The 27,591-nt window shown below is 35.2% G+C and overlaps 1 protein-coding gene across 2 annotated transcripts; it reads left to right on the top strand.

Moving 5' to 3' along the window:
* The first annotated feature begins 936 nt into the window (after positions 1 to 936).
* On the top strand, positions 937 to 27,291 carry ESD (esterase D). 2 transcript variants are annotated; one of them, XM_032150848.2, is made up of 10 exons: positions 937 to 1,016; positions 4,688 to 4,735; positions 6,954 to 7,025; positions 11,373 to 11,461; positions 14,140 to 14,238; positions 15,685 to 15,809; positions 16,861 to 16,980; positions 18,451 to 18,549; positions 20,925 to 21,092; positions 27,052 to 27,291. In XM_032150848.2, exons 3-10 carry the CDS (start codon positions 6,958 to 6,960, stop codon positions 27,130 to 27,132), a joined length of 849 nt encoding a protein of 282 aa, XP_032006739.1. In that variant the 5' UTR covers positions 937 to 1,016; positions 4,688 to 4,735; positions 6,954 to 6,957; the 3' UTR covers positions 27,133 to 27,291. The 2 variants fall into 2 exon arrangements, with proteins under 2 accessions (XP_032006739.1, XP_032006738.1); XM_032150847.2 differs by having other exon boundaries at positions 6,951 to 7,025.
* Positions 27,292 to 27,591: the final 300 nt, after the last annotated feature.

Here is a 27,591-nt window from a genome sequence, read left to right as displayed (position 1 = left end):
AAGATCACTCTGGCAAAATGGGCCTGAGCCACACAATAGATTCTGGCAGGTAATCTCCTGTGTGGCAGCTCATCCATACTTAAGTCAGCTCCCATAGCTACACAATTTGCAGGGCCCAATTCCAGACACAAATGTGGGGCCCCGGTTCAACATTTATTTAGAGAAAACGTAGCGTCCTTCTGTTCTGGGGGCCCGGGTAACAGCACAGGTTGCAGGCCCATGAGGCCAGCCCCAAGTATCAGATTGTTTATTTACAATGTCAGTCTAACCGTTGCTGAAAAATACCTAGCTCTGTTGTAATCAGATTTAATTTCTCAAGAGGCAAAGTACACTCAACAGTTTGCTTAAATCAGAGAGATCAAAAGGAAAGATTTGCTGTAAATTATCAACTAGCAAATCTGAGTTCAACTTAATTTTTATTGAGGGAAGAAGGGAGAAAACAGGAAACTGATGGAGCTCCCACTGCCTGTCGGCCACTGGAGATTTCAAAGGTTTCTTGTTTAACTCCAGCTACCACCAAGTAGGTGACGTGGATAGTCTTGGGACAGAGGAGTTGGGGGAGTTGAAATTAGGCCCTAGTTTCTACATAAGTGACACGGAAACCCTCCGCACGGGTGAAGTGAAGCTACACCTCAAGTGTATTAATGCCTCGGGTTCTTGCTGCTGGCTCTGGTAAGAGTCTGAGCACGCACAGCCGACTGGTCCCAGACAAGGTGACAGGGACTAACCTAACGCCCTCCTCGTTGGTCCTAGTAACCAAAAAGAGTGGAAACGCGGGCGAAGGCAGGAGTTGGAGGGGGCGCCCATGCGGAGGCTGCCGGGAAGTGCAACGCGCCAAGGCAGCGGGGCCCTGGGGACTGGACTGGAGCAGGGCGGGTTCTCGGAGTTAAAGCGAGAGCGAGCGGGACCGGAGGGGCGGGGCATCATATGGGCGGGGCTGAGGCGAGGCCCCGGCGGCCATTTTGAGCCCCGCCTTTTACTTGGGGTCGCTTCTTCTGGTCACTCCGCCGCCGCAGGTAAGACTGGGTCCGGGTAGAGGCCTGGACTTTGTCAGCCCTCCTGCGGCTGCGGCTGCGGCTGCGGCACGGCTAGGCGTCATCGGGGCGGACGCCGAGGCCTGCGGTGCAGATATCCGCAGGCACGAGCGCAGAGACAGCGACTCTGGGCCCTGAGCGCCGCCATCCAGGACAGGAGGCCAAGGACCTTTTCCCGTGACGCGGAGCCTCGCCTCTAATCCCTTTTCCTTCTCGGAACCTCCAACGTAGTGTAACCCGGATTGAGCGCCCGTTTACCTACTGCCCGCTACATTTGTACAGCTTTTTCCTGTTCAGAAAGACTTTCCTAGACCCGCAGCCACCGCGCGAAAATGTGAAGTAGATGTGTACGCATTTTAAGGCGGGTGCGGGCCTCAACGCGTTACTAGCGTCCACCGGCGCCTGGTTCAGGGGAGTGTGGACCTCCTGCTCTAGGCAGCGTCCGCGTCGGGGCACGAGCCAATGGCGCGATCAGGAGCACTCACCTGATGGTGCCGAGGGGAACCCGTGTCTTTGGAGTTTGACGAAATCTGTTCGAGTCGTAAAATGCTGTCAGAGCGCTGTGGGGGACTGGAAGTCATTTCTGATGGGGTCATCAGGGAAATGGGATGGAGCGCACCTGGAAGGAGGGCATTCAGGTTGCAGGAAAAATAATATCTCATGTTTGTGTGTGTGGTAGAAGCAGCGTTTTAAGCATTACGTGAATTAACTCATTTAATTCCCAGAGCAACCCTCTCAAATTGATATATATTACTGTATCCCCATATTGCAGATGGGCAAATGAAGCATAGATTAGCTTGCCCAGTGTCATGTAGTAATAAGTGGTGAAGTCAGACTTTGAACCCGGAGGGTCTGGCCCCAGAACCTGCTCTGAAACCATTGTACCGTGGCATTGAGTAAAGCCACCCGGTAGCAACATCCAGGCCATCCTAGAATTATGCATAGTTGAGTTTAACTAACTTAGTAGGGAGTGAGACCAGAAAAATAATGTAGGACCAAATTATAGACCATATTTAGAGCCATGTGAAGGTGTTTGGCGTTTATAGATGCTATATTTTTTAAACATTTTTTTCCCCAGAGTTTAATAGAAATCCTTACCTGGGCAAGCCATGTGAATTTTTATGAAGGAAAAGAGACCCAGCCTAGGCAACATGGCAAAACCTCCTCTACAAAAAATTACCTGGGCATGGTGGTGCCACCTGTGGTCCCAACTACTCCGGAGGCTGAGGCGGGAGGATCACCTGAGCCCGGGGGCCGAGATGATTGCAGTGAGCGAGATCAGGCCACTGCACTCCAATCTGGGCCATAGAGTTTGACCCTGTCTCAGAAAAAAAAAAAAAAAAAAAGAAAAGACTATGTTTGCACACAGGTAGAATGTGACTAAAGTTTATATGGAGTTTTATTCATTCTTATATTTTTTCAGTGATCCTGCATCGTTTTAATTTTATGAAATTTTAATGCATTAAACTTGGAGAAAATTGTACAATTAACATGGTCTTCCATTTCAGTGACTTTCTGGTTCTCAACTACTGGCCTAATAGCTAAGGGGATTAGTAGTTTCCACCTGCAGCAGCCAGGGGGTAGTCAGGCAGTTCTCATCTGCTCGTTATTGTGAGCTGGCGAACTGTTTTTACATATGACTAATGGATACTTAACACTACTGAAATACACACTTAGGAATGGTTAAGATAGTAAATATTATGTATGTGTTTTTATCACAGTTTTAAAAATACTAAATAAAAATGATTAACAATTCCACGTAGGCCGTGTTAGGCTGGAGATGAGCTGTTGGTAGGGATCCGTTGACCAGTAAATTAAGTGGATTAAAACCCTAGGCTTTCATGCAGGATTGATTGTAATGGGATGTATTAGAAAGAAAGGAAGAGGCTAAGTTTTAGTTTCTTATATATAATTAGGATGATCGCAATGGGAATTCAAAAAGAAGGTAACTTTGAGGCATCTCAAATGTAGATTAGGCAAGACAGGCATGAATCTGGAAAAGGGAGGCAATGAAAAGAGGAATGGTTTGAAGGTGAGATGTAGAAGCTTAATTTTAGGTGTGGTAAGTTTTAATAGCTGGTGACATGTCTTGGTAGAAGGGTCCAGAAAGAAATTTCATTATGAGTACTAATGCTTGAGAAAGATTGGTTATAGAGATGCAGATTTAGATTATCTCACCCAGAAAATGTAGTTGAAATTTAGGGAATGGGGTTTAGGGAAAGAGAGCGTGAAGAAAAAAGAAAAGGGAGGTGGGAGGAGACAGAGTGAAAGGGAAGAAGCCAGATCCTGAGTTTTCACTGAGAAGAGGATTTGAACAACACAGTGGTGGTCAACAGCCAGTTACTGGAACTGTAGATTGTTGGTTTTGGGAACACCTGTCTAGATCGTTAAGAGCCAGTGGAATAGGACATCCTGGAAATGAAGAAACATCAAAATCCAAAGAATCTGAGAGAATGGGAACAAAAAACACATGTAGAGATTTATGGAAAACTTGAGACACGGGAAGAAGGATAAAAATAGAACTCAGATTTCTGGAGGTGGATGACATTTAACTTGAATAAGTAAAGGGCCCTGTCTCTACAAAAAATTTTTTTAAAAAAGTGTTCCAGTGTGGTGCGCACCTGTAGTCCTAGCTGCTCAGGAGGCTGAGGTAGGAGATCACTTGAAGCTTGGAGTTCTAGGTTACACTGAGTCATGATTATGCAACTGTACTACAACCTGGGCCACACAGCCAAGACCCCGTCTCCAAAAAATAAAAATAAAAAAGGGAAGAACAGTAAGGTTTGGACTTTAGGGGAATGGATGTATTATGTACTGAGAGACCCTTTCTTCTCCAAAGAATGTTGATGTTCACTAACATTTGGGAAAAATTGTGTAACTCCCACTGGCACTGTGAAATTGTTTTTCTGTTTTTGTTGTTGTTGTTGTTGTTTGTTTTTTGGAGGGGAAGGAGGAAGGGTGTTGTTTGGTTTTTTGGTATTCCACCCTACTCTGTCACCCTATTTCTCCCACAAAATCTGTTCTAGAACCTAAATATATATCTGTTCTAGAGCCTAAATCTATCAGACAAGTGACATGATATATACTATGTAAGTTTCCATATTTATTTTTCTTACTGAATATCAGTCACTTCATCGTTCATAAGCCCACTTTTCTTACACATCCTTTCTAGTCACCCTAGTAGTAGTCCTTCAGTCCTCATCTCTTTCCTTTTTTCTCCCCATGTTACAAGTTCGACTTACAACTGACTCAGATAGATCCGTCTTCCTGAACTTACCTAGTCCCCACTCTTGTTTTCTTCACTCAGGAGTTGACTACATCTCATACTTCGAAATAACACTTGAAAACATTGTTTACTGATTTAAAAAGATAAAAAACTTTCATAGTACTTTTACTTCAACAGACGGTTTTGACCAAGTACCAACACGCCTTATGGCAAAATAGGTTTTAAGATGGCCTGTGGCAAATAATTAGATTATGGGCAATTAAGGTAATTAGATTAAGTGGTGATGTGGTATCCCATCAGGGTGTACAGTCACCTACCTCAAAAGAAGAAAACATTTCTATTGAGAATGCATATGCATATATAAGCTCTGTATAACCTTTGCTGTGAAAAGTATATCCCATTTGTAAACCACTGGTCTTTTTTTCAGAATCGTCTACCATTTGGTACAAGCAAAAAGCAATCAGCAATTGGACAGGTAAACTTTATATGTTACTCTGAACATTGAATGAAAATACCACTAATAGCTTGTTTTAAAAGGTGCTATTTTTCACATAGAAAAATTCTATGGAAAAATATAACAGGCGGATCGCGAGGTCAGGAGATCGAGACCATCCTGGCTAACACGGTGAAACCCCGTCTCTACTAAAAATACAAAAAATTAGCCGGGCGAGGTGGCGGGCGCCTATAGTCCTAGCTACTCGGGAGGCTGAGGCAGGAGAATGGCGTGAACCCAGGGGGCGGAGTCTGCAGTGAGCAGAGATGGCACCACCGCATTCCAGCCTGGGCGACAGCGAGACTCCGTCTCAAACAAAAAAAAAAAAAAAGAAAAATATAACCACCTATTATAACGTATCAGATATCATAGTATATCACAGTATGTTATATCTGGTTCTTAGTTTATGTCATATTTCTTGTTAAGCCTAACATTTTTTTGATTTGTAATTAAAGGTAGTTTCTAAAATGGGTAGGTAGAAAAAAATACTTTAAAAGGTTTTTAAAAAAATATTCTACCAACTTTTAAAAAGTGTTTTAACCTTGTTTCTTCTGGCCAAATGAAAAGCATTCGGTTTTGAATTTTAAGAGCAGAGAAAACTGACAACTTGAGGTTTATTAAAATAGACGAATAGCAAAGATACAGACTCCTATGTACCAGATACGTGCTCATCTTGTGCAAAGTGGATATAGTCCTTTCTAAGTTTAAGAAAATCTGGTTTCCTTGTGCAATAATGGAGCAAATAAATTTTGTTGGTCTCATATATATGTATTAATATATTAAAATTAGTGTCTATCTCTGTAAGTTCATTATTTAAGATAGGATTGTTAACAGTAGCTAAAGTTAATATTCAGTAACTAATAACATCTCATGGGAGTTTATTGTTTAAGAATTAATCTTTTATAGATTAAAAGCATAAAACTGAGCAGATGGTAATTTCTTTGTATACAATTGTAATATAATTCTATAGAATCAGTTATCTTAGAGTATCTTTTAAAAAAAAAGAGTATTTAAAGAAGCTCTAGAGACTCAAGACAGCATAGCAGTTTAAGAGTAGGGCCTCTGATGTCAGACTTCCTGGGTTCAAATCCCAGTCTTCCAAAATAAAACTATTTGGGTTTATTGAAGAAATTAAAGATAAGATGGAAACTAATTTTTAAAGTATTTTATAAAGACATTTCCAAAATTAGCTTTTTAAGATTATTGTTCTGTATCTTTGAAAGAGTAATCCTAAAGCTCCAGCTGATTGGCACGTAGTAGTGCATTTCCCTGAGAAGATCACCAGGGTGGTGATCTTGTTCCTGATATCTAAAGCTTTTTTTTTCAATATGTAGGACTTACTGCCTTATATTCTAATACAGTGCTTCTAGGAATAGGAAGGGAATCTTTCTTTGAGAGGTACATGTCAGAATCAGTGTGGTTTCCCTTTGCTTAATAGGCATTTATGATAAAGATGGTTTTCCAACTTTTTTCCTGTATTTATCATTAAAAGCAATAAAATATATATTTTACATATAAGTTTAAAATTATTTTTACATGAAAATTTAAAAGATTTGTTGGGCAGAAAAGAAGTTAACAGGCTTATGTTTTACTTATTGGTTTGTTTTAAAAGGAGAAATAAATGTTGATCTTAAAGTTTCGTATCACTTTCTGTTAAAAATTTATGGGATAAGTAATTGGATCTGGTTTAGTATCTAGAAAAGTGTGTGTCACACTGTAAGTGTTCAGTAATGTTACATATTTTTATTACCAAAATCATTATCACATCATCTTTCTTCCATTTTAAAATCAACTATAATCAGTCATACCAATTCCTTGACTACTTTGTTGCAGTTGATAGGCAGACTGTTAACAATTTTTAATCTTCTAAACTAAGGTAATTAAGTGGTAACTTAACTTATGTATTTTCTGCCTCGTTTAAAAAGAATTTGGGGCAGTCCACCACAAAAGAAAATAGTTAATAAATTAGTAATGATATACCAAAGTATGAAAGCTTTTAAAAGTGAGTAACAAGTGTAAATGCATGTATGAGAGTTAATCAGTTTCTTAATATTATTTACTGGAGAAAATGTGAAAAAAAATTCTAAGTGGAAAATAGTTGTGTGTTCAGATAATTTATCTGAAGGCAATTAGTTTTTCTTCAAGTTTTTCGGGAACTAATTCTCTGGAAATTAATGAGATTACTCTTTACTAATAGCAGAAGAATGGCATTGAAGCAGATTTCCAGCAACAAGTGCTTTGGGGGATTGCAGAAAGTTTTTGAACATGACAGGTAACTATTAAGAAGATATAATTTTAGATACCTCTCATTCTGTTGGATTATTTTGTTCTATTTTAAAACAAATCTTTATCTAGATATTATAGTACCTCATTTTACTTTTAAACTTGCTTACTCTCTTTGGGTGGTTATCTATTTGACAATTTTACCAGGCTTAATTAGCTGTGGATATGATTATGTGAGTCATAACAGAGAAGTATCTTGAAGCTTTGACTTGCTGCTCTTCTGAAACTTTATGAAAATGCTTATGTTGCCAGTAAAAATTCTGAAAACATTTTCTTTGAGGATCTCTAAGTGTAGGAAAAACACCTGGACTTTTTGAGAAAGATGGCACACTAAACACGTGCATTTGCTTCTGCTGCCTCCAAAACTGACTAACGTGGCATTAAGTAAAGAGATTAAACACTCACACACACATACATATACCTATAAAGGCATAAAGAAGCAGGAGACAGGAGCTAAGAATAACATTTTAGAAGCAGGAATACAAATGGAGAGGTAGTACCTGACTTAGTAAAACCTAGAAAGCTAAATTCTAAACATCAGCAAGAAAAAGCTGAGAAATGACACAATTGATTTAAAGCCATAGTAATTGGAGGCACCAGGGACCCCTGAAAATAAGGATAAAAGTTGAGCTTAGAAAAAAGATTAATTGAAAGTCTGTTTTTAAAAAGAGATAGATCTGAGAGTGTCCCAGCTTTATGCACTGCCTCTTCCTTACTCTGGAGAAAGATTGGAGGTATGTTCTCTAGAGAAAGTAAACAGTTTGTACTGGGGAATACCAGACACAATTAGTGGGATTGTGATACTGCAAATAGATAAAGCAAAAGTTTACACACTGAGTTTCTTCTACTAGCTTTCAAAATTTGGGGACTTAGTCTTACATCCTTTAGAAGAATTTCTTTGTGGGGAGTTTGAGTAGCCCAAAGGAAGAGATTTCAAGATACTGAGATTTGCCAACAAAGTAACCTAACCAGACCTTACAGTAAAGCAATGATTGACAACTCCACCTGTAGGCACAGTGCTTTCAACTAGATTTTTAGTGTTTCTCTCAAATAGGAGTGGACAGCTAAAGATCACTAGACATTTGTATAAAGTCTTTAATTTGATATGAACTGCTCTTCATATTAAAGGCATAAAAGATATTGACCTCTGACTTCATAGGATGCTATTAAAAATATTCAAGTACATGGCCAGGTGTGGTGACTCACACCTGTAATCCTAACACTTTGGGAGGCCAAGGCAGGCAGATCTCCTGAGGTCAGGAGTTCGAGACCAACCTGGCCAACATGGTGAAACCCTGTCTCTACTGAAAAAAAAAAATATATATATATGTATACAAAAATTAGCCAGGATGGTGATGCACACCTGTAATCCCAGCTACTTGGGAGGCTGAGGCAGGAGAATTGCTTGAACCTGGGAGGCGGAGGTTGCAGTGAGCTAAGATGGCACCACTGCACTCCAGCCTGGGCAACAAGAGCGAAACTCTGTCTCAAAAAACATAAAATAAAAAAATCCTCAACTACAAAAAATCCCAGACATTTAAATTTTGATAGTAGAAATGACAAAACTCAATAGAAGGGTTAGTTGAACATTCTAGAAAGTAAAATAAAAGTGATAAATCAGAAAGGACAAGAAAATTAGAGGACTAGTCCAAAAATCCAACATTAAAAATTAGGAATTTTGGAAAATAGAACAGAAATAGAGGTATAGATATAAATAATAAAGAAATAATTCAAGAATTCCCAGAACTGAAGTTGCCAGATTTAAAAAGTTGTCTAGTGCAATGGATGAAAATAGATCTACACCAGCAACATAGTAAAGTTTTAGAGTGTTGGGAACAAAGAAAATTCTCAAACATTGAGAAAATGAGAAAGTAGATTAAGAATTTTCAAAGGTTTAGGTCAGCTCAACGGTGTTACTAGAACCAAGAAGGCAGAGCAGCAGTGCTTTCAGGATTCTGAAGGATAACTTCTATGTCCAATCATATTGTCAGTTAAGTGAGAGTAGAATGAAGATGTTTTCATATATGAAAGGTCTCAAAGTGTATTTCCCATGCACTTTTGGAAGCAACTGAATAATATGCTTCACCAAAATGAGGGACTGAAGCAAGATAGCTGAAGGCATAAGATCCAAGAAAACAGATCAGAGGAGAAAGAGTTTCCAGATGAGTGGGGCTGTATTAAGGCAGCAACTAGAAAGCAGCAGGTCAAAAGTTGGAGATGGTAGCCAGTAATTACATGCAGTCATTTACATCAAATTAGCTAATTAATAAAACTTCAGTCCCACTAGCCACATTTCAGGTGCTCAGTAGTCACATGACCAGAAGCTGTTGTATTGGACAATACCTATATAGAACATTGTTATTAATATCACTGTAGAAAGTTCTGTTCAGCAGTACTGGTCTGAAGAGGTTTTTTTAATGTAGATGAAATTGATAGAACTGACTGTATTATAGAGGAAATTTATGAAACCAATCAGGGTTGGGGGAGTTTGGTATTGAATTAGTGATACATATAGAGTGACCACACAAATATCTGTGCATGAGATTGTATTCTTTTGGTAATTGAGCAACATCTTAATGACATGATAGGGACAGAGGTTTCAGAAGATTACTTGATAATCCTGCTTTTTTGTGTTTTTTTTTGCTTTTACATAAGTGTCAATCATACCACTGTTGAACATACTTTAGACCTGATTTATTCCACAACTGCTTGAGAAAGGTCTTCTTTTAAAAATGTTGTGTAATAACAACACTTAACATGAAATATACCCTCTTAACAAATGTTTAAGTGTGCAAGAAAGGTCTTAAGGCACCAACCATTCTGTAACAAGATTATGCTGTCTTGATTTTACGTATTGATAACAGATATCCCTGCATTTAATATGGATTTGATATGGTATTATAATGAAAGTAAATGTTTCAACTTCCCTAACAAAAGTTGAAAACCTAAAAACAAATGTCAGAAATTTTTTGTGCCATCAGTCATCAACAAGAAAAGTTGCTTAGAATAATGTGGAAAAAGAAAATCACCAATATGCAGAGAATGGAAAGGAGCATACAGAAAACTTCTCATGATGGGGCCTTTGTGGGAGTCTATTCCTAACAAGGAAGGACAACCAGTAACAAAAAGGAGAGAATTACTAGCTCAATGAAAACAAAAAAAAACTGAAAGAAAAAGGAAAGTAATTCTAATATACTACGTGGGTCATCTCTGAATAGCTCTATTCCTAACAAGGAAGGACAACCAGTAACAAAAAGGAGAGAATTACTAGCTCAATGAAAACAAAAAAAAAAACTGAAAGAAAAAGGAAAGTAATTCTAATATACTACGTGGGTCATCTCTGAATAGCATTTATAACTTCTTAATATTGATTAACCAAAATTATATGGGATACGATAGTGGAAGGAGAAATGTAGGGGCACGCAGAGAGCAAATACAGGGAGGTGAAAGTTAACCAAAATCCTTCTATAATGGGAAGCCAATAGATAATAACTAAAAACTGAAAAATCTAGAAGCAGTAATAAAGTCATATTATGTAGCTAGGGACATAAATACCAGAAAAATCAACTAAAAGAGGTAAATTAATTATCTCTGGAATATGGAAAATGAGAAGGTTGGGGAGTTTTTTATATATTTAGTTTTTATATATATTTAGTTTTTCGTAACAAAGTTTGTGGAAGTATTTACTATTTACAGTTACAGTTTACTTTAAACTATATGTACTTATATAACTGATAAAAAGATAGGTGTTTACTCTGAAATAATAAGAGTTTACTTCCATTTATATGATGTTTTAAATAAACCCATGAGAGATCATTGTTGCATGAATTACTGTTTACTGGAAAAATGCCTGTGGTTTTAATCAAAATTGTCTTTTCTAGTTGCATTAATAGTGATTGTGATAAAATATTAGTGATGAAAGAGCGAATTAAGGATGTGTTACATTTTAGTGCCCATGAACAAATATGTAAGATCTCAAGAATTCATTTTTTTATGAAAGATGATTTGTTATTTCATACATTTCTTTAGAAACAAAAACTATTTTTTAATAAGTGCCACAATGAATTACATTTATTTTTCACTTATTTTGCCCAGAATGACAGTGCCATGCAAAGTATAGGCTCAGGTTGGCTTAGATCAGTATGCTAAATTGACCACATTCTTTCTTTAAGGGACAAGTATATTCCTTAAATGTTGGTGGAACCACTTATTTTGAACATTAAATAACTTATTTTGGACCTTTACTATATATCTTACTTTTTATATAGTGCATAATTATTTCTGTATTGATTAATGAGGGGCATTAATATTATGTTGTTGTTTTTGTTAAAACTAGTGTTGAACTGAACTGCAAAATGAAATTTGCTGTCTACTTACCACCAAAGGCAGAAACAGGAAAGTGCCCTGCACTGTATTGGCTCTCAGGTAAGTATTATGCGTTTGAGTTTTATAAAGTCGTTTCTATTTTCTTTTTAACTGGCTTATCTTACCCTTTTATTTTAACTTGGTAGGCTTTTTGAGCCATTTATGAAAGACTTTAAGGACCTGTCATAGTCTACTCTGTTACTTTATCCTCAGAATAATTTCAGACCTACTGAATTATATTTGTTTCATGTATTTTTCTAATAGACCAAGTAATTTAGCAGAGAATGTAAAGTTCTGTACTCAATAGCAAGGGCTTAGAAAACTAATTTACTTAATTTGTACCTACCCAAGCATTTCTGGAGTTTATAGAGACTTTACTAGTCCATTAGAACAATATTAGGTGAAATCAGGAAACCAAGGTACTCTAATTAGAAACCAGCTACTGTAAGAAGTCAAATAACTTCTTACAGTGTTCTCTAAAATATTTTAATTGGACTCCATAGAGCTTCTCTGACAACAATCTGGAAAGTCACAGAAGAACGCTAAGGCTTCTCTTAATCAGTGTTTCATATTAACTACTGTAGAATAGATTGTGAAGAGTAAGATTTTGACACCTGCAGTTTTGAAACCTCTATGCTAACTTTTCTTTCACAAGACGTTGGTACTTCATCTTTAGAAGCAAACGTTATAAGGAGAGAATCCTAGCAACTAAATTGTGTCACAGAGTACTATTTTAATTTTGTTTCCTTCAAATTGGTTCCTGTAACTTTGATTTAACAAATCCTCCCTCCTGTGTGTTTCATCAAGGACAAGTCCCAAATACCAGTCTTTGAAAATGAGAATAAATATTTCATCTTAAAGGGTAAAGATTAAGTGCATATCTGACTTTAACTCAAGAAAACATTTCTGAATGAAGAGCACTGATTTTGCTAGAAGAGCATTAGGTATTGCCAAAAGCAAGAGCAACAAAATAGTTATTTAATTGTCTTAGAAAATATAATATTGTATAGCTAAAAATGATCTTAGAAATCATGTAATCCCTAGAAAGAAAATGAGGCCCAGAGAAGCTAAATATTGTCCAGGGTCACACAGTAATGTGGAGTTGAACAAGTTTTCTGACTCACAGTCCAGAGCTGTATTTAGTTTTTTCTCCTGTTGTTTTTGCATTTTGTTTCTGGTGAGGGGTACTATAGTCATATCTCTTGGCTAAATAATAATAACCAGATCAGAAGCCCTGAGGCATTGTGTCATAGGTATTCTAATAATAGGGCCCTAAGTTCTAACTAAAATTGAATCTAGCAAGACATATCTGAGCTTTACAAGTATAAAATACAGAATTTTTGTTTGTTTACATCAAATGACAGGACAGTTTCCTTAGTGAGATGCTGAAGAACAGATAGACCTTGGAAATTAAGGCTTGATTTTCTGAGTAAAGGTAAGATTGCCTGACCAGTGCACATGAGAAATGGTGACAAAAAAATTTCAGAAGGTTTGCTTCCCAGCAAGTCTAAGGAAAACAATAACAGAAAGATCACACAATTATTATATTGCTAAAATAGAGAAATTAGCTGAAATCAAAACAGTGAAACTGAAATCTTAAAAGATAGTTCATGTGTAGTGATTTGTATCTTTCCCAAGTAAAGGTGACCATTGAAACAGCCCTTTATTAGCTGTGTACCCAATAGAATTGAAAACATGTCCATACAAAAACTTGCACATGACTGTTCATAGCACACTATTATAATAGCCAAAAAGTATAAACAAACCAAATCTCTCTCAACTGGTAAAATGATCAATAAATTCGATTGCTAGTTCATTCCTCACCATTCTCACATCATTGTAGTATTAGATGCCTATAGTAAAAGAATTAAGTCATTTCCTCTATCATATGACTGAAAAGCATGGAGCTAGGAAAAATAACAGAAACTTCTAAAAACTGAGGCTAAAACTCAATTTAAGGATGGCATATGGTCACCATCACTCTCTTTTTAGTTCAGTGAAGAATACAAAGATGATTAAGCTAAATTTTGTTGCTGAGAACTATCTGTATATAAAAAAAAAATTTGTATTATGAAGACCATAGTATTTGCTTATTTACTGTGAATATGTTTTGGTGCAGAAATAGTGCAATGTTTAATTAGCATATTTGATAACACTTCACTGGGGTTGTTTTAATATTGGGCTTATGCACCATATTGTCACTCTACAGTTTGAAAATTTCTGAATTCCCAAACACTCCTGGTCCAAAGGATTTTAGTAATTGAAACTTTAGTAGTGATTTTAAAAGGATAGTTATGAGATCACTTAACCTAACACAGTTCTTAGGTTAATACTATTATAAATTTTGTGAAAAAGTGAATTTTAGTGTCTTACTCAAAATTATTTCTAAAGGAAAAAAATATTTTAATAATACCAAGTGAGCTTGTTTTCCTGTATTATAAAAAGTTTAAAGCTTATAAACCATTCACAATATAGCATGAGATAATTTATTTTTAATAATTTCAACTTTTATTTTAGATTAAAGGGGTACACGTGCAGGTTTGTTATGTGAGCATGTTGCGTGACATGGAGGTTTGGGGTATGAAAGATACCATCACCCAGGTAGTGAACATGGTACCTAATTGGTAGTTTGTCAGCCCTTGTCCGTCTCCCTCTCCCCCTGCTCTAATAGTCCCCAGTATTAATGGTGCACATCTTCATGTCCATGTGTGCCCAATAACAATATTTTTTATCTTCAGGTTTAACTTGCACAGAACAAAATTTTATATCAAAATCTGGTTATCATCAGGCTGCTTCAGAACATGGTCTTGTTGTCGTCGCTCCAGATACCAGCCCTCGTAAGTGTTTGTGGTCGAGACATCCTTTGTAAAAATCTAAATCTTTAAGACTGGTATAAGTGGTATGATATATACATTATACAATTCATTTTATATTTTTGCTGTTATCTCTATTAACCTTTCAAGTGGCATCATGACTCCAAAATACCATGCTGTACATTTTCCTCATTGAATTTTACTCATGACATGGCCCTTATGAAAGAGGATAGTTTTGCTATTCCCATATTAAGATACTTCAAAGCAGAGATTGAGCAAATCAATTCATATATCATATTGGCACTACTGTCAAAATACTAATGTGTGATGCATAGGAAATTATTTTTCTATTCCAGAGGTATACTGTCTTGTTGCATGATAATTACATCTTTTTTCATCTCTGTTAACATCAACCGTACAGTTAAACAAGTGTTAGTTTTAATATAAATGATTTGAATATTTACATTAGAGAAATGAAAATATCAAATACGTGAGACTCAATGCATCAGACAGTTAAAACTTGTTTTATGACTCTAGAAGTTTCAGGAAATGGAATTTAAATGGCAGTAAAACTAGGGAAGTTATATGGCTGGCCTGGCAAGTAGTATATTTCCTTTCACAGGCCATATTATACAAAAACAAGGCAAATCTGGTTAGAAATATAACAACAGATTTAATTCAAAATAATATGAAAAATATAAAATACGAAAACATATATAAAAAGGAAACTAAAATTTTGTTATCATAAATGAAGACTTTAATAAATGGGAAAATGCTGTATTTCTAGATGGATAAAATGAATCTTAGGACAAGGTCATGTCTTCAAATTACTCTACGTGCTACTGTAATTCTATTCAAAATCCCAATGGTTGGCTTTTTAACCACATGCGAGTATATAAAATAAAATGTAACAAGTTAAAAAGAAACAAGAAAATTCCAGTGGAGGTTGGATAGATAGGAAAATGTGATGGAAAGCATATTAGAAAACATTTTCAGTTCAAGATAGTAAGTTGAGCACAAGCATCTGCCTCCCCACTCCTGTGTAAAGAGAATTTAGAAAGTGCTGGTAGTGAGAGAGGGTCATCAGGGAAAGGATCACAACACATTTCTGAAAGATAAAAAGAAGATATAAGTCCTTTTGACAGGTAAACCAGAGTAAGGAAGCATATGTTCAGAGTACATAAGAAACTTCATCAACAAAGAAAGTTAGTGTGTCTTACCTTGGCAGCTGAATACTCCAGCTTGGAAGGTCATTTTTTACCTCATTGGCCAGAACGAGTTGCATGGCCCCATTCAAGGGCAAGAAGAGCAGGAAGTATAATCCTATCATGTGCTCCAAAAGGCGGAGAGCTCACAACATTTGGTGAACAGTTCCCATGCAAATGGACTTGCAGATTCATCTGAAAGTGTGTTATTAAACATGGGCCATTACTACAGAGCAGATGAAACCACAAGATTGTTTCTTGATAGGTGGCTGCAATATTAAAGGAGAAGATGAGAGCTGGGACTTTGGCACTGGTGCTGGATTTTATGTTGATGCCACTGAAGATCCTTGGAAAACCAACTACAGAATGTACTCTTATGTCACGGAGGAGGTAATTTAATTTGTATTGTAATTATTAACTGATGACTGCCAAGAGTTTGATTTTGAACACAAAGTCCTTACAATCCTGAGGATTTTAAATTAGGGTATAAAAGTTATTAGTAAAAATTTCAAAGTTTACTAGTGCTATAGTTCTATTTACTGCAATTTGAATTAACACTAAGTACAATTAAAGAATTTAATCATTATATTGAGACCTGTTTATACTACGCAGAATAACCAAGAAAATGGTATATGAAAAAAACCTTTAATTTGGCTGGCAGCTGGTTCATTTGGATGTATTTTATAGTGATAAGCCAAGGCTTAGTTAGAAAACGTAAATGGTAAAGCATTACTTCTATTAATAATATTTGTATGCTGCTTATGCATTTTCTGAATATTCTGTGATCTTCCTTGTTAATATGTATATCATAAAAACTTAGAAACAATAATGTAAGTTTTTAATTACCCATAATTCTGTTACCACCCAAAACACTTATGTTTTGGTGTATTCCAGACTGTTTCTATGACTAGTTTTCACATAATTCTAAACTTTTTTATTTTGTTCTTCTTTTTAAGTTATATATAAAAATATTTTCTAGTGTTATTCTAATTTTAATAATTGTGTAATATTCTGTCATATGCCATAATTTACTTTTTCCTCTTATAGGATACTTATGGTTTTGTATATATTTTTAACCCTAATAAATATTACTGCATTGATTATCTTTGTGCATAATATTTTCTCCCTAAGGACTTTTCCTTAGAATATATTCCAAAAAGTGAAATTACTAGGTCAAAACTTAAGAACATTTTAAAGGTTCTTTCTGCATCACCTTCCTAAAGTGTTTTCTAAGAAGTCTGTACCATATATTTCCCAAGGATATATTAATAACCATGGTCTACCTGAGGATTTAGTTTTGTTTTGTTTTCATTGTTACTAGTTCAAACCATTGTAAGACTATGATTTGGCAGTATTGATTGTGTAATTATTTTATATAACTTCGAAATATCTGAACTTATTTTCTTTGATATCTTTTGTCACACTATTAAATTTTTTCTAGCTTCCCCAACTCATAAATGCCAATTTTCCAGTGGATCCCCAAAGGATGTCTATTTTTGGCCACTCCATGGGAGGTCATGGAGCTCTGATCTGTGCTTTGAAAAATCCTGGAAAATACAAAGTAAGATTATATAAACTTCTAGTGATAAATATTTCTCTTGAATAACATAATATTAGGAACCTTCAAAGAGTAAAATTACAATATCGTTAGTATTGGGACTAAACTTTTCTAGTGTTGAGAACTTTGGGGTCTTTGACGGGTGGGTATTTAATTTGACCATAGAGTATATGCTACAGAATCAGACGCATAGAAATTCAGCAAGAGTGCTTTCTTATTGGCCTACTAGAAGTATTATAAAATGTAGCTTCTCCTTTAATTGTTTTTATTCCAACTATAGTTTTGAACACACTTTTTTCCCCTAAAGGTTATTATTACTGATTAATGTTATAGTAGCAGGATCTATCATTTATATTCTTACCAGGAATATCTTTGTAAAGTTGACTTTGATTTTCTGAGGTAAAAGATATGATTTATAGAAGCTTAAGAATTGTGTTCTTAATGCCTCTAATGAAAATTGAAATGCAGCTTGATTAAAAAACATCACTCTCAGCCTTTCCCAGAGTCAAATTTGAATAACTATCATATGTAGTATGTCATACTGTGCAGAACAGCATGTTACAAGAGTTGAATAAGGAAGTGTTAAAGCAACTAGCATCTTAAAATTTCTTCTGCCTTTAAATTTACAGGGCTGTTCATGCCCTTAAGATTGGTTTAATTCATTTCCTCCTCTTAGGAAGAACTTATTGATTATTTTAGGTGTGCTACTGAGAAATGAAAATATTTCTCATAGCAGTTTCTTGCTGTGGCATCAAATATTTTGTTTTTGGTACGCTTTATTATAAAGTTTTACTAATTCATGGCATGACAGTGGGCTTTTAAGTAAGCACTTTCATTTCCATTTTTTAAGGCAGTCTATTTATCATGTCTGAGGTAGAAAAGCAAACTTAGTTGATTTTTTTGTCCTTTAAAAAAGCTAGTAGATACTACTAAACATTTACATTGATGAGCACTCTGAAGTTGAGAGATCCCATCTCTGCATCTCATCCAGTGAAAAAGAACATTGTATAGAACACAGAGTTGTATTAAAAAATCTGTCATATTGAAATGCATTGCTCACTGCTTTGTTGGTACTGTTTAAGAGAAATCATGTGTCAGATTTAGTAACATGTTCACTAAGGTAAGCATGAACTGTATTACTATAGAGTAATTTTCAGTGCTAAAAAAGCAGCAACGCTGAACATAGACTTCTGTTTGTATCTTAATTAAATCGCAATGTATTATTTTGCATTATTTTAGCAACTATATTTATTAGCTCTCTTAATAGAATACACAAAAGATGTATTATGGAAAGGCCTGCAATCTAAGCCAGTAATATATCAAAAGGAAAATTGTTCACAGGGTTTTCATGGCAAGTCAGAATTTTTAAGCAAGTTGCAAGTAACTTCTGTATTTTTAAGTAAGTTGCAAATATCTATTCATATTTAATTTAGCAAAATATAACTTGTTTTTAAATTTATTTTGTTTCTGAAGTCTGTGTCAGCATTTGCTCCAATTTGCAACCCTGTACTCTGTCCCTGGGGCAAAAAAGCCTTTAGTGGATATTTGGGAACAGATCAAAGTAAATGGAAGGTAGGTACTGAATGGCTATCTTAATACTCATTCTTAAGTTTCAAGTTTGTTTAAAAGGTTGGACATATATTATATTCCTACCCTGCTCAAGTTAGGGCTCTAGAGCTGAGACAAATTAGCAAAAGATACATATATATATCGATATTATATATCGATACATATATCAATATATGAGATATATGTCTATATATCAATATATGAGATATATGTCTATATATATCAATATCGATATATATCAATATATGATATATATCTATATATTATAGATATAGATATATATGTCTATATATATCTCAACAATAAACCTTACTTTCTAATTGTATTGAATCATGGCAGATATTCTGGGGCTATATTTTTTTTTCTACTAATGGTTAATTTATGTTTTTATTTCTAAATTAACATCACTTCTAAATTAACATAACCAAAAAATACCACATATTACAGGTTGAGCATCCCTAATCTAAAAATACCATATATTACAGGTTGAGCATCCCTAATCTAAAAATTCAAAATGCTGCAATGGGTATTTCCTTGGCGCATGACCTTTAAGCATCATGTGGGTACTCAAAACGTTTCAGATTTTGGAGCATTTCTGATTTTGGATTTTTGGATCAGGGATGTTCAACCTGTGTTACTAAATTTAGACTTGCCTCTTATTAACTATATGCTCAGTTGTGTAATAGAAGCAAATAAGCCTGGCTTTTTAAATTACTTTGTGTATTTGTTTTCAAAATTCAGCATTTCAGATCTCGATTTTAAATTCCAGACGTGAGTCTTTAAAAATAGATATTCTGTTATGTACATTTATGTGAATATTCCCACAGCAAGATTGCTTTTTCAAGCGTGCAAACAGTGCTTTCAAGTGGAAATAAAAATGACCCTATTTCCTGAGAGCCATTTTACTCTTGTGCAGAAATGGGCCATTTACAAACTCCATCAAGAGTTTGAATACTTTGCAAATGAACTCATCATGATGTGCATTGTTAACAAGCAGAAAATACTTGAATGGGTAAAAAATGCAACTTCTTTGTCTTAAAGTATTTATAGTTCTGTGTTCAGGGTTCATTCCTACATGAACCCCTGTTTTATTTAAGGATGATTATTGAAATTCTAACAAATTTTATTTAAGGATGATTACTGAAATTCTAACTAATTAAAGGGTTCATCCTTTAGTAACTAGATTACAGTTTTGTTTAGGCTTGAATTTTTACTATGTTTGAAGAATGCTAGAAATGATTTAGGATTAGGTCCTTTGAGAACTGACATTGCATGTACATCAGTGTTTTGAGTTTTCATCAGGTGCAAAGTCTATGCTAAGTTCTGAGCTGTTTTGTCATGAAAATGGTGACCCTTTCACATCCACCAGGGGCTTATGGTCTAACAGAAGAATTGGGTAAAAGACCAACTAATTGGAGGGTGAAGGTGAGAGGTAGAGATAAAGGTAACCTAAAAAGGAATCTAGATATGTACTTTTCTCCAAGTGACAGTAGATTTTACTGTCTTAATTATGTTGTATTTAGGGTATTATTTAATTTACAATTGAAATCAGGAAACGATGTAGAATTATGAAATCATAGAATTTAGAACTAGTCAGACTTTATAGGTCCTCTCCCACTCTAAGATGAAAGGAAATAGAATCTTCAAAAGCAGGATACTTAGAGGACAAATCTTTTCGTGGTCGTTTGTCTTGGTCAGTGTATAAAAGTTGTGGTTAATGAATATATATGAATAAGAATATTTCAAGGTGGATGATAAAACATAAAATTGTAACTAGTGGCAGCTCCTCAGATAATAAATTTGAGATGATGTTGATATGATTCAGATTATTCATACCAGGTCTTTCTGAAAGCTTATGTAGATAACAGAGGTTTGGTGCTGTTCAACAGCAAAAAAGAAGGCTGAATGTATTTATGTCTGGAATTAGAGCCATAAAGAAGAGACATAAAAAGATTATCTGAAATAGAGAATATTTGGAAAAAGATCATGGAGTTAGAAGAAGCTTCTAATTTCCAGTTTGTGGAAGGAGTTACAAAGGAAAAAAAATCACGTTCTTGCTGGAGTCAAGAGATTAAGAATATTAAAGGTTTAAAAGGAAAAAGGCCATTTTGTGAAGAATGCCTGAGATATGGGATTCTTGCCACTAGTCTAGGACTGCTTGAAAGTAGGGAGGAGACTATTATTAGAAAATAGAATTCCGAAGACCTTGTAAATAAAAGCCTGGCAAGTCAGATTTTGAACCAACTTAAAAGCATATTTCTGATTTAATCAGCCTAAGAGCTTAAATAACTTTAAATTTCTGTTTGGTACTAGTATAGTATATCCTGAAGAATATCTATCTTTGAATTTATTTTTCAATGTTACTTCTCTTTTTACAGGCTTATGATGCTACCCATCTTGTGAAATCCTATCCAGGATCTCAGCTGGACATACTAATTGATCAAGGGAAAGATGACCAGTTTCTTTTAGATGGACAGTTACTCCCTGATAACTTCATAGCTGCCTGTACAGAAAAGAAAATCCCTGTTGTTTTTCGATTACAAGAGGCAAGTATTAGGAAACTTCAGCTTGATCTAGATAATGTAACTATGAAAAATTAGGATTCTGTGGTATTGTCTTTATTTTAGAATATAAAATGCTACTTCTAGTAAGTTTTTAATTCAGACACTTGAAGTGAAAACCTGCCCATAAAATTAATTATATCTAACACTAAATTTGATAGAAATAGGAAAGCTTTTGGCAGTGAAAAATATTGTTTTCCATCAAACCAGTAAATAACAAGATTTTTAATGCTTGAATGATGATTAATCTTCAACATTAGCAGATACATCTTTCTTTACACGGGTACCTTTGCTACAGTAGAATACAAAGGACAAACTTCTACCTCAGTTACTCCTTATTTTATATATATATTTTAGCCTCAGAAGTTAAGTATTATTTATCACACATGTGCTTTATATTATTTGACTTGCATACTAATCTATTCGTTGTGCTACTTGATATTTCTAGTTGTTTATGAATAATTACTGAATCCCAATGGGCTTGCAAGTTTTTTTTAACTAAAATACAGAAGTATTTTAGACCGTCCACTACTCACCTAACTCTATATATGCTACCATAGTCCTAATTAAGGAAGTTCTGCTTTTATTTTTAAGAAAAATTCATAAGCTTCAGAATATAATTTAAAATATTTTAGAGTGAAAAATAAGCACTGAAAATTATACATGGTCATGATTTTTAAATAAATTTTTATCTATGTTTAAGGATAATGTGTCAGGCACATTGATCTAAAATGTAATTATGATGGTAAATGTTCAAATAAATCTAGATCAGTGTGCAATGTGGTACATGAGTTTGTAAAATGCCTTCACAGCATTAACTCACTGTTAATTCTTACACCACCACATGAGATACCATTTCTTTCCTGTCCATCTGTTTTACAAATGAGGAGACAGGCTCAGAGAAGTAACCTACTTATCTGAGGTCACACAGCTAGTAAGTGGTGGAACCAGAACTGGAAGTAAGGCCATTTAACTGCAAATACTGACCTCCTGTCATTTATCAAGCCATTTTCAGACAGCATGATGTCCTCCTGAGGAGCAAAGGAATGGAGTTAGAGCTAGCACAAGGAGAAATTGTGCATAGCTTGCTGCCTATGTAACTTACGCAGAAGATCTGAGCAGTCTTCCTGTTTTCAGGGATATTTTGCACATGTGAACTATATATATATGTATATATATGTATATATAGTGAGAAAATGTCAAAAACTAATACATTATATACTTTTTGTCTGTTAGTGTCCATCCTTGAGTAATAGAATTTTGTTTTAGATTTATTTGAACATTTACCATCACAATTAAACTTTAGGTCAACAACCAGCCTTGAGAAATCCAAATACCAATTTGACTATAAATATAGTAATACGTTTAACTGCAGTAACTATAGCTATAAGTGCGTACCAAACCGTGTTTTTTCCAAATGACCTTAATTTCTTGGCACTACCCATGTTGGATACCTCATTTGCTTCCCCAAAGACTGTACCCAAAATTTCTGTTGTTTCTACAACGTTTCTGCCTGCCAGCAAAGTCTGAAAATCTCTCAAGTTTGTTATAAAAACAGCACAGTTAGAACATGATGACATTCTTGGAGGGAAAAATAAGTCCACTTATTTGTTTCTAAAATGCCTGTATCCCAAGCAACTAGAACACATAGTTGGCTATACTTAATGAGGAGTCGAGACAAACCATTCAATTCTTCTAAAAAAGTAAGAAAGTATTCAAAGCACCAGAGTCACAATCTTGAGCTCAGCTGCAATTTTCTATTCACTTTACTTCCAGCATGGTCAGGTTAAGAGTGAACTACATAGCTTGAGGCAGATTTCGTTTAGATTCGTTGTAATTGAATCAACAACTGAATGAACATGCCTAAGTAGTGGCTCCAGACAGTCTGCTTTCAGATTTTCTCACCAGCTTTGACCCAAGATTACCTTGGGTTTGAGAGTTTTATCACCTGCTTTATCATTTGATTACAAGTATAGTATAACTGTATTTCCTTGTGGGATAGAAGCTGTGAAAAATAAGCTGAAAATAATAGGGGATATGTATAAATAAATGATCTGAGAAGGAAGAAAGAAAATAATTATAATCATGCACATGATTTACCCAACTTCATTCCTTTACCTCTTTTTAATGGTGTTAAATGCTCACAATTTATATTTATACTCTGTCGAACGTCAAAAAAAATTTTTTAGAGTGAGGGGTTAGTGCATTGGGAATATTTATTTGGTTATTTATATAATTTTTTCTTTTTCTATTTTGGCTTCAGGGAATCTAAACTGAAAAAAAATACTAGGTAGCAGAATTCTGATATCTAGTGTACAGAGGTCAAATCTTAGTCTGAAAAAGAAGGGCCTAGTATGTCTTATCTTTAGTTATTGGAGTTACACAGTGAGAAAAAAAAAAAACTTAGTGACCTAATACTGTGAAGAAGTTTCCAGAAACAGTAGTCTCTTTTTGTGGAATACAAGGAGAGGCTATACTACCTCCTTAAGCCTCAGGACCTTTTTGAAGATTGAGAGGCTGTTTTAGCCTCTGCATCTGCCTGTTAGAGAAGAGTAAGAACATGGCAGAGAATCCCAGAAATGTAGAGATCTCTCATTCATCTCTGTATCCCATGCTTATTTAGCATAGCTATCTAGCACAGAGACTCTTAATACTTGGTAAATGAATACAGTGCAAAGTCTTCCTCCTTAATACACTGAAGAGATTTAATAACCTGGGGATTCTTATCCAAGCTTTTCTAATTGGGTCTGGAAAATATATAAGAAAACACTGCCTGTTAGGATAAACATCCATCATAGCTACTGGAGCACTGCTTCCTTTTTGAGAGCTGAGTGAAGAATGAAAGAATGAAAGGTGTTCATTTATTTTTATACCCCAGGAGTCAGAGTTTTGCTACCAAGGATTTTCCATTTAAAGTGTGAGGTAGAGGAGAAAAGGCCCCTTCAAGTGTTACTAAACATAGGCATTTGCACAAGCTCCTTAACATACCAACTCATTCATCAAAGAATTTAATTAAAGAAGCCATCCCCATTTAATAAGACTGATCAATAGAAACCCTAGTCAGGGATGATACAGTTAGCTGGAATTGTATAACTTCAGCAGGATACCAGTAGTTCAAATGTGTTCTATTGCCTTTTTGTTGATATTTTTAAAAATTGTTGGGCCCTCAATGGCAGGCATTTTCTTCTTTCTCACATAGGTGAATCTTTATCATTATGGAACTTACGGTCATTTGTTTTGGATTTTAGATGTCTTGTCTTGTCTTGCAATATATTCCTGGGTTTACCTTGGGACTTCTCTAATAATAAGGATGGCTATTAATATGTGTCTGATGGCTCTTAACACACAAGAAACTAAGGATGAAAATATGGCATACTCAGTCACATTGGAACTTGGTCACACAAGTCTTTTGAGGTGTTTGTTTCCCTGCATCTGTACCCTTTTTCTATCAGATCCATCTTTTGATCTGTGAAAAATGGCAGATGATACTTGGTACATTTTACAGGTTTTGTGGCCTAAAACCCTAGGCCTGTTTAACTTCTTAACAATTCAAGAATTATATGGATGGAAAATGCTTTTCTTTACATTTCTTTCTTTATATAGGAAACTGTAATTTAGCTCTAAATTTAACTAGCCTGCTGGGACTAGTCTAATCATTGAGAGACATGATACCAAGTAATTCCGAGGCTCAGCTTTAATCTTGACAACATTCCTATCAACATTCACTTCTATGATAGAAGACAGATTGCTTTAGAAGACTTAAGTTACCTTGATCTTAAACTAGAACTTTTTATTAACTACTGTTCCCAAGATAAACATTTAATACCTCTCTGGAAGGGAGAGATTGAGAACATTTACTGATTCATCAAAACCTTGGGGATTTCCTTGTTCTCTGAGGCGTCAGTGACATTTTTATTAGCTCTATTTTTATTTCTTAGGTGCTTAGAAAAATTCCCATCTTTTCCCATCAGTGACCATTCACTAGTTCAAAACTGGAAAAAAAAAATCTTTGTTAGACTGTCATTTCTTTCAGTTTATTTAACCTCGTATTTTAATTGTAGATAGGGATAAATTATCTGGTGTTTTTGATACCCTTAGAAAGTTCTTCTCACCTGGAGTGTAAATTAGTTTAACCATTGTAGAAGATAGTGTGGTGATTCCTCAGACCTAAAGGCAGAAATGCCATTTGACCCAGCAATCCTATTACTAGGTATATACCCAAAGGAATATGAATCGTTCTGTTATAAAGATACATGCACACATAGGTTCACTGCAGTACTATTCAATACTATTCAATAGCAAAGACATGGAATCAACCGAAGTACCCATCAGTGATAGACTAGATAAAGAAAATGTGGTACATATACACCATGGAATAATGTACAGCCATAAAAAGGAATGAGATCATGTCCTTTGCAGGGACACGGATGGAGTTAGAAGCCATTATCCTCAACGAACTAATGCAGGAATAGAAAACCAAACACCAGGCCAGGCGTGGTGGCTCACGCCTGTAATCCCAGCACTTTGGGAGGGTAAGGTGGGCAGATCACAAGGTCAGGAGATCGAGACCATTCTGGCTAACATGGTGAAACCCCGTCTCTACTAAAAATACAAAAAATTAGCTGGGCATGGTGGCATGCACCTGTAGTCCCAGCTACTCAGGAGGCTGAGGCAGGAGAATCACGTGAACCCGGGATGTGGAGGTTGCACTGAGCCAAGATCATGCACTCCAGCATGGGCGACAGAGTGAGACTCCATCTCAAAAAAAAAAAAAAAACACAAACACCACATGCTCTCACTTATAAGCGGGAGCTGAATGATAAGAACACATGGATATGTGGAGGGCAACAACACACAATGGGGCCTGCCAAAGGGCGGTGGGAGTTGGGGAAAGCATCAAGAAGAATAGCTAATGGATGCTCGGCTTAATACCTAGGTGATGGCTTGATCTGAGCAGCAAACCACCATGGCACACGTTTACCTATATAACTGCATATCCAGCACATGTACCCCTGAACTTAAAAGTTGAACAACAACAACAAAAAAAAACGAAAATTTGTTAATACCTTATTGTTATATTTTTTTTTGGAAGACTGTTTTTTTATCTTATATTCAGAAGAGGTGTCAGAGTCACCAGAAAGGGATTATTTCTCCATTTACCTACAACAATGGTTTTAAATAACTGGATAGATAGAAATCTCTTTCAGCTTAACTGCTTAGCACATTAAATTTTTCTCTGTTTCATGGTAGTTTTCCAAAAGTTTGCTGACTTTTTACCTAATTTGATACATTGCTAAGGGATGTCAGGGCTTCATGACGTATTTCTCCTCAGATAAAGATATGACATGCTTTTACTGTGTAGGAGGAATTCTTAACATGATTTATGATGGCTGTGTTTGACTTCCCAACAATGATAGAACATTTGGGCATTTTTATGTTCTTTTTCTATATCGCTTGTGTGCTTATTTTGTATTTTAATAGTCACTGTCTTACTGATGTGCTGCATTTGTGAATTGAAATGTCTTGCCCATGTTTCTAAGGTCTCTAAATCCTGATTCTTTTCATCTTGATTGATATGACAGTGTCTACTCTGCATATTTAGTGTACTCTACAGTGTTGATATGACATGTCTACTCTGCATATTTAATTAATGTGTTACTTCCTCTCTTTACATATTAATGGTAGCATTTAGAAGTTAGGCTATGTTTAGAAGCTAGGCAGAATGTTTAGTTTTCCTTCATATTTTTGCTGCTCTTTTAATGTACAGTGAAAATGTTAAAGTACAAGTATGACAACCTTGATTTTATTATAAACCTTCCTCATACTTCCTTAATGTTATGACTATTTGTAAGCAAATTAAATGACCTTAGAGATATATTTAATGTTCCTAATATTGATGTTTCTGAATGGTGGATAAATGTCTTATCACCTCTTTATCTTCTAGGGTTATGATCATAGCTACTACTTCATTGCAACCTTTATTACTGACCACATCAGACATCATGCTAAATACCTGAATGCATGAAAAACTCCAAATAAGAGAATCTCTTCAGGATTATAAAAGTTGTAAAATGCAACTGTATTGCTGAGCAAAAAAAAAAAAAATTCAAAGCATTGCATTTTATAATGCTAAAAGGGCTTTATTCTATAGTTGAATCACCTCTGAATAAAGATATAAAATCTACTTCTGATTTTAAAAGTTATTTTATAAGTGTTCACATAGGAAATCTTTAATGCTCTATAGCTTTTTCAGTGTCGTTTGGAAATTCTTGTATTAATAATCCCAGGTCATAGAATATGAATGTAATCCTATTTGAAGTATAGAGTAGTAACTCTGAAACAGAAGACTTAAAAGGAATTTAGCCTAGACTCCTCACCTTTCCAGAATTTAAGCCTCTAAAGACATGGACTGTCTTTGTCATGTTCATTGTTGTATCTCTAGTGTCTAGCAAGTGCTTGATTTCTAGTGGATATTTAATAACTG

This window comes from Hylobates moloch, unplaced genomic scaffold (genome assembly GCF_009828535.3).
Source record: "Hylobates moloch isolate HMO894 unplaced genomic scaffold, HMol_V3 SCAFFOLD_4, whole genome shotgun sequence".
Classification (NCBI taxonomy): Eukaryota; Metazoa; Chordata; class Mammalia; order Primates; family Hylobatidae; genus Hylobates; species Hylobates moloch.
Note: the sequence above shows the minus strand (reverse complement) of the source record. Positions and strands in the feature narration are given on the sequence as shown.

Coding starts and splice junctions, on each gene's coding strand:
- ESD (XM_032150848.2), top strand. CDS start 6,958: ATGGCATTGAAGCAGATTTCCAGCAACAAGTGCTTTGGGGGATTGCAG. Junction 14,239..15,684: donor CGCTCCAGATACCAGCCCTC/GTAAGTGTTTGT, acceptor GTTTCTTGATAG/GTGGCTGCAATATTAAAGGA. Junction 15,810..16,860: donor ACTCTTATGTCACGGAGGAG/GTAATTTAATTT, acceptor AATTTTTTCTAG/CTTCCCCAACTCATAAATGC.